This window comes from Scyliorhinus canicula, chromosome 23 (genome assembly GCF_902713615.1).
Source record: "Scyliorhinus canicula chromosome 23, sScyCan1.1, whole genome shotgun sequence".
NCBI lineage: Eukaryota > Metazoa > Chordata > Chondrichthyes > Carcharhiniformes > Scyliorhinidae > Scyliorhinus > Scyliorhinus canicula.
Genome location: NC_052168.1, coordinates 25,110,228 through 25,122,468, shown reverse-complemented (window position 1 = coordinate 25,122,468; position 12,241 = coordinate 25,110,228). Strand labels below are relative to the sequence as shown.

At 52.3% G+C, this 12,241-nt stretch overlaps 1 protein-coding gene across 1 annotated transcript in view; it reads right to left on the bottom strand.

Moving 5' to 3' along the window:
- Positions 1-12,241, bottom strand: part of LOC119956640 (myosin phosphatase Rho-interacting protein-like) — a gene marked incomplete at its 5' end in the record, with an annotated part of 71,673 nt that overhangs the window by 33,457 nt on the left and 25,975 nt on the right. The window contains one exon of the mRNA XM_038783979.1: positions 9,820-9,858. Coding sequence (XP_038639907.1) covers positions 9,820-9,858 — 39 coding nt within the window. The remainder of the gene's footprint in view (positions 1-9,819; positions 9,859-12,241) is intronic.

Sequence of the window (12,241 nt, the reverse complement as noted above, 5' to 3'; positions counted from 1 at the left end):
ATCAGGTGAACTCCATGATACACTTTGGGATTCTCTAAACCCTGGCCCTTAACAGGCTGGAAAGCAACTGTGCTAACTACTGCGCTAATGTGCCGCCTCTTATTCTTCTCAACTCCCAGCCTTGCCTCTCCAATCTCTCCTCGTATGACAACCCACCCGTTCCTGGTGTTACCGGTAAACCTCCACTGAACTGCTTCTAACGCATTTACATCTGTCCTTAGATAAGGAGATTAATATTGGCCACAGTACTCCAGACGAGCTTTTCAATTCCAAGTTTTGACAAATGGATTGAATTTAAATTGCGCCAGGGAGCCACGGCGGGGTTTGAACCCATGTCCTCACCGACCATCAGCCTGGGCCTCTGGATTAGCAAGCGACATTACGGCCATGCTTCACCCAGTGAGTGTTCGGTCTGTGGAGTTCACCGACACAGTGAAACAGTTAGATATATCTCCAGGGGCAAAGGGGGTCAATGGACATGGGAGGAAATCAGACTATTGAGTTGGATGATCAGCCATGATCGTGGTGGAGTAGGCTGGAAGGGCTCCCCCCGAAATTGGAGATCGAAACAGGCGACCAAAAACTGGGTGAGTATTTTAAGGAGCGTCTTAAAAGGGAAGGGGAGAGAGAGCAGTGGGGAGGTATCGGGATGGAATTCCAGGACATGGTTGCCACGCAGCTAAATTCACGGCCAACAACGGCGGAGCGATTAAAATCGGGGGTAAGACGAGGAGTTTAACCGGGCGTTTGCGGAGATGGAGGAGGTTGTGGGGGCGAGAGGCGATGGAGGGTTTTGGGCACAAGGATGATCAGAAACATCAACATTTCTCAGCGTGATTCATCCCAGGAATATTCCCAACGGGAATTCTGGAGTTCTGCCAACGTTGCAAGTTTCACTGGCCCAGACCCTGACCCCGGGATAGTCCCTTCCTCCTCAGCATCTCCTGGAGACGCTAATTCATTCTCGTACATGATGCCCGACACAATCCCGGACCCCGCCGATGCACTGAATATTCGGAAGGTGTGACAGGCCCATGACTGATTCAGACAGGCGATGTGGCCAGGATTGGACAATTAACGGGTTCGGGTGATGATATTCCCTCGGGCCCAGGCGTCTGTCGTTCACAGCGGCGTGCCTGTCAATCTACTTTAATCAGATCTACCAACTCAACCAATGTTCTAACCTGTGACGTGCAGGTTAACCTGTGACATAAGAACATAAGAACTAGGAGCAGGAGTCAGCCATCTGGCCCCTCGAGCCTGCTCCGCCATTCAATGAGATCATGGCTGATCTTTTGTGGACTCAACTCCACTTTCCGGCCTGAACACCATAACCCTTAATCCCTTTATTCTTCAAAAAACGATCTATCTTTATCTTAAAAACATTTAATGAAGGAGCCTCAACTGCTTCACTGGGCAAGGAATTCCATAGATTCACAACCCTTTGGGTGAAGAAGTTCCTCCTAAACTCAGTCCTAAATCTACTTCCCCTTATTTTGAGGCTATGCCCCCTAGTTCTGCTGTCACCCGCCAGTGGAAACAACCTGCCCGCATCTATCCTATCTATTCCCTTCATAATTTTAAATGTTTCTATAAGATCCCCCCGCATCCTTCTAAATTCCAACGAGTACAGTCCCAGTCTACTCAACCTCTCCTCATAATCCAACCCCTTCAGATTTGGGAATAACCTAGTGAATCTCCTCTGCACACCCTCCAGCGCCAGTACGTCCTTTCTCAGGTAAGGCTACCAAAACTGAACACAATACTCCAGGTGTGGCCTCACTAACACTTTATACAATTGCAACATAACCTCCCTAGTCTTAAACTCCGTCCCTCTAGCAATGAAGGACAAAATTCCATTTGCCTTCTTAATCACCTGTTGCACCTGTAAACCAACTTTTTGCGACTCATGCACTAGCACACCCAGGTCTCTTTGCACAGTAGCATGTTTTAATATGTTATCATTTAAACAATAATCCCTTTTGCTGTTATTCCTACCAAAATGGATAACCTCACATTTGTCAACATTGTATTCCATCTGCCAGACCCTAGCCCATTCACTTAACCTATCCAAATCCCTCTGCAGACTTCCAGTATCCTCTGCACTTTTCGCTTTACCACTCATCTTAGTGTCATCTGCAAACTTGGACACATTGCCCTTGGTCCCCAACTCCAAATCATCTATGTAAATTGTGAACAATTGTGGGCCCGACACAGATCCCTGAGGGACGCCACTGGCTACTGATTGCCAACCAGAGAAACACCCATTAATCCCCACTCTTTGCTTTCTATTAATTAATCAATCCTCTATCCATGCTACTACTTTACCCTTAATGCCATGTAACTTTATCTTATGCAGCAACCTTTTGTGTGGCACCTTGTCAAAAGCTTTCTGAAAATCCAGAAATACCACATCCATTGGCTCCCCATTATCTACTGCACTGGTAATGTCTGCAAAAAATTCCACTAAATTAGTTAGGCACGACCTGCCCTTTATGAACCCATGCTGCGTCTGCCCAATGGGACAATTTCTATCCAGATGCCTCGCTATTTCTTCCTTGATGATAGATTCCAGCATCTTCCCTACTACCGAAGTTAAGCTCACTGGCCTATAATTTCCTGCTTTCTGCCTACCTCCTTTTTTAAACAGTGGTGTCACGTTTGCTAATTTCCAATCCACCGGGACCACCCCAGAGTCTAGTGAATTTTGGTAAATTATCACTAGTGCATCTGCAATTTCCCTAGCCATCTCTTTTAGCACTCTGGGATGCATTCCATCAGGGCCAGGAGGCTTGTCTACCCTTAGCCCCATTAGCTTGCCTATCACTACCTCCTTAGTGATAACAATCCTCTCAAGGTCCTCACCTGTCATAGCCTCATTTCTATCAGTCACTGGCATGTTATTTGTGTCTTCCACTGTGAAGACCGACCCAGTCACTTAACCCCAGTCACTTAACAACAGTGATTGATGTGGGGGATAACCTAATCATTTCCATCTTGCTTAGTGATAACAATCCTCTCAAGGTCCTCACCTGTCATAGCCTCATTTCTATCAGTCGCTGGCATGTTATTTGTGTCTTCCACTGTGAAGACCGACCCAAAAAACCTGTTCAGTTCCTCAGCCATTTCCTCATCTCCCATTATTAAATCTCCCTTCTCATCCTCTAAAGGACCAATATTTACCTTAGCCACTCTTTTTTGTTTTATATATTTGTAGAAACTTTTACTGTCTGTTTTTATATTCTGAATAAGTTTACTCTCATACTCTATCTTACTCTTCTTTATAGCTTTTTTAGTAGCTTTCTGTTGCCCTTTAAATATTTCCCAGTCCTCTAGTCTCCCACCAATCTTTGCCACTTTGTATGCTTTTTCCTTCAATTTGATACTCTCCCTTATTTCATAGAACATAGAACATAGAACGATACAGCGCAGTACAGGCCCTTCGGCCCTCGATGTTGCACCGACATGGAAAAAATCTAAAGGCCATCTAACCTACACTATGCCCTTATCATCCATATGCTTATCCAATAAACTTTTAAATGCCCTCAATGTTGGCGAGTTCACTACTGTTGCAGGTAGGGCATTCCACGGCCTCACCACTCTTTGCGTAAAAAACCCACCTCTGACCTCTGTCCTATATCTATTACCCCTCAATTTAAGGCTATGTCCCCTCGTGCTAGCCACCTCCATCCGCGGGAGAAGGCTCTCACTGTCCACCCTATCTAACCCTCTGATCATTTTGTAAGCCTCAATTAAGTCACCTCTTAACCTTCTTCTCTCTAACGAAAACAACCTCAAATCCATCAGCCTTTCCTCATAAGATTTTCCCTCCATACCAGGCAACATCCTGGTAAATCTCCTCTGCACCCGTTCCAAAGCTTCCACGACCGAGGATATTTCCTTAGATATCCACGGTCTATTTTCCCTCTTTCTACCGTCCTTCCTTTTTGTTGGTATAAACCTTTGCTGAGCACTGTGAAAAATCGCTTGGAAGGTTCTCCACTGTTCCTCAACTGTTCCACCATAAAGTCTTTGCTCCCAGTCTACCTTAGCTAGCTCTCCCCTCATCCCATTGTGACCTGTGACCTCGGGGAGGTAGTGAGCCAGCTTGCCCACGCTCTGAACTAAAAACTGTTCCACTTCCAACAGAACATTTCCAGCTTCAATCTGGTATCGGGTACAGACAGCAACCCCCTGGCCTTTGGTATGTGGAACATTAAAACAGGAGGAGGCCATTCAGCCCTTTTAGCCTCACCCACCATTCAATAAGGTCTTTCCTATCTCTAGCTATCTCTGCCTCGCCAAAATCCTTAATCCCCTTTTGCCCCCCCCCCCCACCCCCGAAAATCCAGCAACCTTGGTTGTGAAATTTTCAGTTGACCCCCAGCCCCAAAATAGCCTTTGAGGGAAGATAGCTCGAGTTGCCCCATCCTTTGTGTGAAGACTTCCTGACGCAACCCCTGGGGGGGGCCTGGTTCGAATTTTAAGGTTATTCCCCTCTGCAAAGGAATTAATTTCTCTCTTGTCGACCTGGTCAACCCCTTTGAACATCTGAACCACCTGAATTTGGTCACCCAGACACTCGATGGAACAGAAGCCCAGCCTAGACAATGTCTTCACAATTTAACCCTTTCAGGTAACGTTCCAGAAATTTCCGGCTGCGCTTGCTCCAAATACAATTGCCGGAATTCTCCGCCGGCGGGATCCTCTGCTATCCGGCAGCGCACCCCCCCCCCCCCCCCCCCCCCCCCCGGGGCTTCCTGACGGTGTGGGGTGGCCCCAATGGGAAATCCCATTGGCCGACTGCCGGGTCGGAAGATCCTGCGCAGGAAACCGCGGCTGGCGGAGCAGGAAATCCGGCCCAATATGTCTTTTGTGAAACGGGACGCGCAGAATTCACCGCAGTTCTGCGGGCGGCACGGTGGCACAGTGGTTAGCACTGTCGCTTCACGGCTCCAGGGACCCAGGTTCGATTCCCAACCTTGGGTCACCGTCTGTGCGGAGTCTGCACGTTATTCCCGTGTCTGCGTGGGTTTCCCCCGGGGGCTCCGGTTTCCTCCCACAAGTCCCGAAAGACGTGCTGTGAGGTGAATTGGACATTCTGAATTCTCCCTCAGTGTACCCGAACAGGCGCCGGAATGTGGCGACTAGGGGCTTTTCACAGTAACTTCATTGCAGTGTTAATGTGAGCCGACTTGTGACAATAAAGATTATTATTATTAATGGGGGACTAACTAGAGTTTGACGCCACTGTCAACTGCCCCCTCCCCTCCCCCCCCTCCACAGGGAGGAAAGGTCGGGGCCCAGGCAGCTCAATGGTCTGCCCCCAATCCACATAACAAGGAGGAGAAAACGGCCGATCCTCGGACATGAGGGAGGAACTTGTCGTGATTCTTGTCGGTGGGGATCTGGCCTACGTATAACCCATTTCTCCAAAGGAAGGCATGGTTAATGTTGGTAATTACATGGCGGTTAATTTATCGTCTGTGGCAGGGGAGGTCTTGGAGCCTTTAATTAAGGATGAAACGGTCACGTATTTAGAAGAAGCAAAAAAAAAAAGTCAGTCACTGCCGATTTCAAGGGGAACAATTGTGCTCGACAAGCTTCCTCAAATCGGTCGGCAAGGTTCAGTGGATAGGGGCATTGCTGTGGTTATCAAGGGAAGTCTTTGACCAGGGGTTATGGAACTGGGGGAGGATTGAAAACCGGATGAACAGCTGGTGAGAAGGAGCAGTACTGAGCGAGCGACAGCTCGAGGCACAATTTCAGGCTGGTTGAAGTCGGCGGTGGTGTCCGACAGGCCTCGAATCGAGGCTATTTTCTACTCGCTGCGCATAACGAGGGTCCGGATATCGGTCTCGAGGGAGTGGTGGTGAAATTTGCAGAGGAGACCAAAATAACACACATGGTTAATTCTTTAGAAACACTGAGGAAGCGTTGGGAGATGCTGATAAGATAATTGCTGACACGGTAGCAGATGGAATATGGTGTCAATAAGTGAAAGATGTGTTGACTTTTTCTTTTTAGAAAAGCAATAATCATTCTCAGGATTGATGTACGTTCAGACTTGGGGGGGGGGGGGGGCGGGGGAGTTGGAGGGAGGGGGTCACATTAAAGGCAGCATCTCAGAATGATACGGTCGTGAGGAAGCTAAATGAATTTGCTTTTTTTAAAAGCGTTCTTTCACAGGATGTGGGGCGTTGCTGGCTAGGCCTGAATTTGTTGCCCAACCCTAACTGTCCTTCGGAAGGTGGTGGATGGGCCGCCTTGCTGAGCCGCTGGTGTCCGTGTGGTGTAGGATTGCTCCCCCTTCCACAAACATTGGGCAGCAGGGTAGCATTGTAGTTAGCACAATCGCTTCACAGCTCCAGGGTCCCGGGTTCGATTCCCGGCTTGGGTCACTGTCTGTGCGGAGTCTGCACGTCCTCCCCGTGTGTGCGTGGGTTTCCTCCGGGTCCTCCGGTTTCCTCCCACAGTCCAAAGACGTGCGGGTTAGGTGGATTGGCCGTGATAGATTGCCCTTAGTGTCCAAAATTGCCCTTAGTGTTGGGTGGGGTTACTGGGTTATGGGGATAGGGTGGAGGTGTTAACCTTGGGTAGGGTGCTCTTTCCAAGAGCTGGTGCAGACTCGATGGGCCGAATGGCCTCCTTCTGCACTGTAAAGTCTATGTAAACTCACCAAGGCTCCTTAGGCAGCACCTTCCAAACCCACAACCACTACCGTATAGAAGGACAAGGGCAGCAGATACCTGGGACCCCCACCACCTGGGAGGTTCCCCTCCAAGTCACTCAACACCCCGAATTGGAAATATACCGGCCGTTCCTTCACTGTCGCTGGGGCAAAATCCTGGCACTCTCTCCCTAACAGCACAGTGGGTGTACCTACACCGGAAGGACTGCATCGGTTCAAGAGCCAACTCACCACCACCATCTTTTTTAAAAATAAGTTTAGCGTTCCCAATTAATGTTTTCCAATTAAGGGGCAGTTTAGCGGGGCCAATCCACCTACCCTACACATCTTTGGGTTGTGGAGGTGAGACCCACGCAGACACGGGGAGAATGGGCAAACTCCACACGGACAGTGACCCAGAGCCGGGATCGAACCCCGGTCCTCAGTGCCGTGAGGCAGCAGTGCTGACTACTGCGCCGCCGTGCTGCCCACCAGCACCTTCTTCAGGGCAACTAAGGATGGGCAGTAACTAGCCACAACCACATCCTGCAAATTAATAAAAGAAAAACACCCACCGCGTGGGGTCAAAGGTTGAGGCACAACAATGTCACCTTTGAAGAGGCGGGCAAAGAGGGGGAAGAGATCTGGGAACAGGTTGGGTCGATGTGACTGAGACTACCTGTTCCTGTCCGGGGGGGGGGGGGGGGGGGGGGGGGGGTCATTGTGGGATTACCGATGTACATAAGGGACAGTGGCGAGACTTGACTGCTCCGCCATTCAATGCGATTGTGATTGATCTTCGACCTCGACTCCACTTCCCTGCTCTACCCCCTATATTCCTCGATGCCCCTCAGGCCTTGAAAGCCAATCTCTGTCGTGTATCTACTCAACGACCGAGAAACCACAGTTCCCTGGGGTAGAGAATTCCAAAGGTGCCCGACCCTTCTCCGCAAAGGAATTTCTCCTCATCACACTCAATTGCCCGTAGTGTCCTAATAAAAGTAAGGTTAAGGGGGGGGGGGGGGGTTGTTGGGTTACGGGTATAGGGTGGATACGTGGGTTTGAGTAGGGTGATCATGGCTCGGCACAACATCGAGGGCCGAAGGGCCTGTTCTGTGCTGTACTGTTCTATGTTCTATGTTCAATAGGGAAAAACAGTTCGGATCGGTATTCCCATTTCCCAGTTTTCACTGGCGATCCACTTGAAGGTGTACAAGGCCGGTTCAGACCAGTATTCTTATTTCCCTGTTTCTGGACTGTTTAGAGCCTGTGTCCCCCCCTCATCAGGGGTCTGGGCCTCCCAATATCTACCCTGTCAAAGGGCCTTCAGAAGTTTCTACGTTTCGATGCGATCGCCTCTCATTCTCCTAAACTCGGAGGAAGGTGAGCCTAGTCTACTCAATCTCTATTGCTGGGACAATGCTCTCGTCACAGGAATCAGTCTGTTAAACCTCTGCTGCCCCCCCCTTGAAGGCAAATATGTCTTTCCTTGGGTGAGGGGGGGGGGGGGGGGGGGGGGGGGGGCACGGTGTGACCTCACCAACTTTCCGAAAGAATTCTTTACTCGTCTGCTCCAATCCCCTTGGTACTAAATCGACTTGGAAGAGTAGAAGAGAATGGGGATCAGAGAGGTACGCGGGAACGGGATGAAGTTGTGTGCCGAACGGGATTGCCAAGGATTGTATAAAGTGAGGCCTGTTGAATCCCTTTTCACAACAAGCAAAACAATCTGGAGAATACGACTTGGGGGATATAAACGGCAGGGAGAGGGGCAAAGGTTGTGGCGAAAGTCTCAATGAGCCAGAGAGCCGGGAGTCTCTTGCAGCTCTGTCCTTTTTCACACAATGACTGACTGGAAGAACTCCCCCCCCCACCCCCGACAGGAAACTGCCAGGATTCACCCAACAATGCACAAACTCTCCAGCGACACAATCATTCGCACGTCACCTGGCTGGAAGTAGGCTGGGGGGCCTAACTTCCGCAGAGCTGAGCTAACTCGATTCAGGCACCGGTCGCCGTGGCCACTGCTGACTGGGCAGCGACAGGATGGTGACATCACCGTCCTGGATAAGTAGGAAGTACGGAACCCCCCCCCCACCCATTCAGGAAGTTCCTGATTTCCTGCCCAAGAGATCGCCACCACTCCGGGATCGTCTATCCCAACAGGCTTTGCTCCTTTGAGAAATGGTTTAGTATTTGTCCCGTAAATTCCCCCACTCCCGTCACCTCTTCAGCTCAGCTTTCCCTGCTCCTTATGAAAATGGAAATCGCTTATTGTCACGAGTAGGCTTCAAATGAAGTTCCTGTGAAAAGCCCCGAGTCGCCACATTCCGGCGCCTGTCCGGGGAGGCTGGTACGGGAATCGAACCGTGCTGCTGGCCTGCCTTGGTCTGCTTTAAAAGCCAGCGATTTAGCCGAGAGAGCTAAACCAGCTCTAACCATCGTAATCGTCCAGGAGGAGGCCCATTAGTCTGTGCATCCACTCACCAATTGAAAATGACCATGGGCGGGATTCTCCCCTACCCGGCGGGCGGGGTGTCCCGGCCTAGCAGAGTGGCGCCAACCCTCCGGCGTCGGGCCTCCCCAAAGAGGCGGAATTCTCCGCACCTTTGGGGGCCAAGCCCTCACATTGAGGGGCTAGGCCCGAGCCGGAGCGGTTAGCGCCACACCGACTGGCCCCAAATCCGGTCCCCAAGGCCTTTGACGCCCGACACCCAGGGCTGGCCGAAAGGCCTTCGCCGGTTCGCGCATGCGCCGGTGCGTCAGCTGTCGCTGACGTCACCACCGGCGCATGCGCGCTGGGGGATTCTCTTCCCCCTCCGCCATGGTGGAGGCCGTGGCGGCGGCGGAGGAGAAAGTGTGCCCCCACGGCACTGGCCCGCCCGCCGATCGGTGGGCCCCGATCGCGGGCCTGGCCACCGTGGGGGCACCCCCCGGGGTCCGATCGCCCCGCCCCCCCCCCAGGACCCCGGGGGCCTGCTCGCGCCGCCGATCCCGCCGCCACCAGAGGTGGTTCAAACCACGGCGGCGGGAGAGGCCTCCCAGCGGCGGGACTTGGGCCCCGATCGCGGGCCTGGCCACCGCGATTCCCGCCCCCGCCAGTTCCCGGGTGGCGGAGAAGGAAGCGTCACTCTGCCGCGTACTCTCACCTGGATTTCGAAGTTGGGGTTTTCATCCAAGTGTTCCTCCTGAGCAGCAGCAAGTGGGAAATGGGAAAAACAGAGGAGTGATTAGAAAACATTTTAGTGAAACAAAGAGGCCTGAGCCCCCCACCCACAGTCAGCCCATTTAGTTCAGAAATCCGAGGAACGTTCAGAGCCGAGATCCGAAACACCAGGGGGCGGGATTCCCCTTCCCGCCAGACCAGTTTTCCGGTGTGGCCCGCCCCCACCAGCAGCGGGATTCTCCGGCAGCCGGCCAATGAGGTTTCCCATTGTGGCCCGACCATTCCGTCGGGAAATCCGGGTGCGTGAACGCGCTGCCGGCGAAGAGGAGGATTCCGCTCCATTTATTCCAAATTCCCTCCCCTTGTTCACCCCAATCCCTCCCCGCTATCTCCATTCTTACCCCCATGAAATGAAATGAAAATGGCTTATTGTCACGAGTAGGCTTCAAATAAAGTTACTGTGAAAAGCCCCTAGTCGCCACATTCCGGCGCCTGTTCGGGGAGGCTGGTACGGGAATCGAACCGTGCTGCTGGCCTGCCTTGGTCTGCTTTCAAAGCCAGCGATTTAGCCCAGTGAGCTAACCAGCCCCTCCATGCCTTCCATGTTATTACCCCCACCATTCCTCCCCATTATCTACCCAGTCCTACTAACTGTAGCTCAGTGTTCTGCCATTGGCCTCAGTGACTGTGGGAGAGGGCGATGGACACATTCTCCCTCGTGACTATTACCCCACGCGCTGGAACAGGGTGAGGGTGGTGCTCGCCTCTGGTGTGAGGTCAGTTCCATGCCGCTACCATCTAGAGGGACAAGGGCAGCAGATACCTGGGGACCCCCCCACCCCCCTCCCCCCCACCCCCCCCTCCCACCCACCCCCTGGAGGTTCCCCTCCAAGTCACTCACCGCCCCGACTTGGAAATATATCGGCCATTCCTTCACTGCCACTGGGGCAACATCCTGGAACTCCCTCCCTAACTGCACAGAGGTTGCACCTACGCCACACGGGCTGCAGCAGATGAAGAAAGCGGCTCACCCCCACCTTCTCAAGGGGCAATTAGGGGCGGGCAGAAAATGCCGGCCTAACAAGCCACGCCCACAAGGAAATGAAAGGACATGAAACGGCTTATTGTCACGAGTAGGCTTCCAATGAAGTTACGGTGAAAAGCCCCTAGTCGCCACATTCCGGCGCCTGTTCGGGGAGGCTGGTACGGGGATTGAACCGCGCTGCTGGCCTGCCTTGGTCTGCTTTCAAAGCCAGCGATTTAGCCCAGTGTGCTAAACCAGCCCCTCACATCCATGAACAAATAAATTTACGGCAGAATGAAATCAAAAAATCGCCGAGTGTCATTTAGGGCGGGTTTGGCGTGAGGTTTCCAGTCAGCTTTTGGGTGCGATCCACACCGGTATTCACCCACACTTTAGTCATTGTTTGGAGCCCCGGTCAAGCCCACACTTAGAAATATCGGTCTTCTCAGAGAGCGGGACACCATTTTGAACGGGCGCCCTGATATCCAAGAGAGCTAGGCCCCCCCTCCCCCCGAACAATGTCACTCTCTGCACACATGGGCATTAACCCCACCCCCCAAAGGTCATGGCACCCCCGATATGGGGTCACTGAGGGCTCCTCCCTTTTCAGGCCTCCCCCAAACGCCCCCCCCCCCCCCCTTTTGAGCTCCACTCCCTCCCCTTCAGGACTCCCAATCAGAGGCTTTTCCCCAGGGTAGAGGGGTCAATTCCTAGGGGGCATAGGTTTAAGGTGCGAGGGGCAAGGTTTAGAGATGTACGAGGATAGGTTTTTACACAGAGGGTAGTGGGTGCCTGGAACTCGCTGCCGGAGGAGGTGGTGGAAGCAGGGACGATAGTGACATTTAATTGGCATCTTGACAAATACATGAATAGGATGGGAATAGAGGGATACGGACCCCGGAAGTGTAGATTTTAGTTTAGACGGACAGCATGGTCGGCACAGGCTTGGAGGGCCGAAGGGCCTGTTCCTGTGCTATATTTTCTGTTCTTTGTTCATAGACATAGATTTTACACTGCAGAAGGAGGTCATTCGGCCCATCGAGTCTGCACCGGCTCCCGGAAAGAGCACCCTACCCAAGGTTAACACCTCCACCCCATCCCCATAACCCAGGAACCCCACCCAACACTAAGGGCAATTTTGGACACTAAGGGCAATTTATCATGGCCAATCCACCTAACCTGCACATCTTTGGACTGTGGGAGGAAACCGGAGCACCCGGAGGAAACCCACGCAGACACGGGGAGGACGTGCAGACTCCGCACAGACAGTGACCCAAGCCGGGAATCGAACCTGGGACCCTGGAGCTGTGAAGCAATTGTGCTAACCACCATGCTACCGTGCGGCCCAATCTCGTGGGATTCAAGGGCCCCGTCGCGTCAC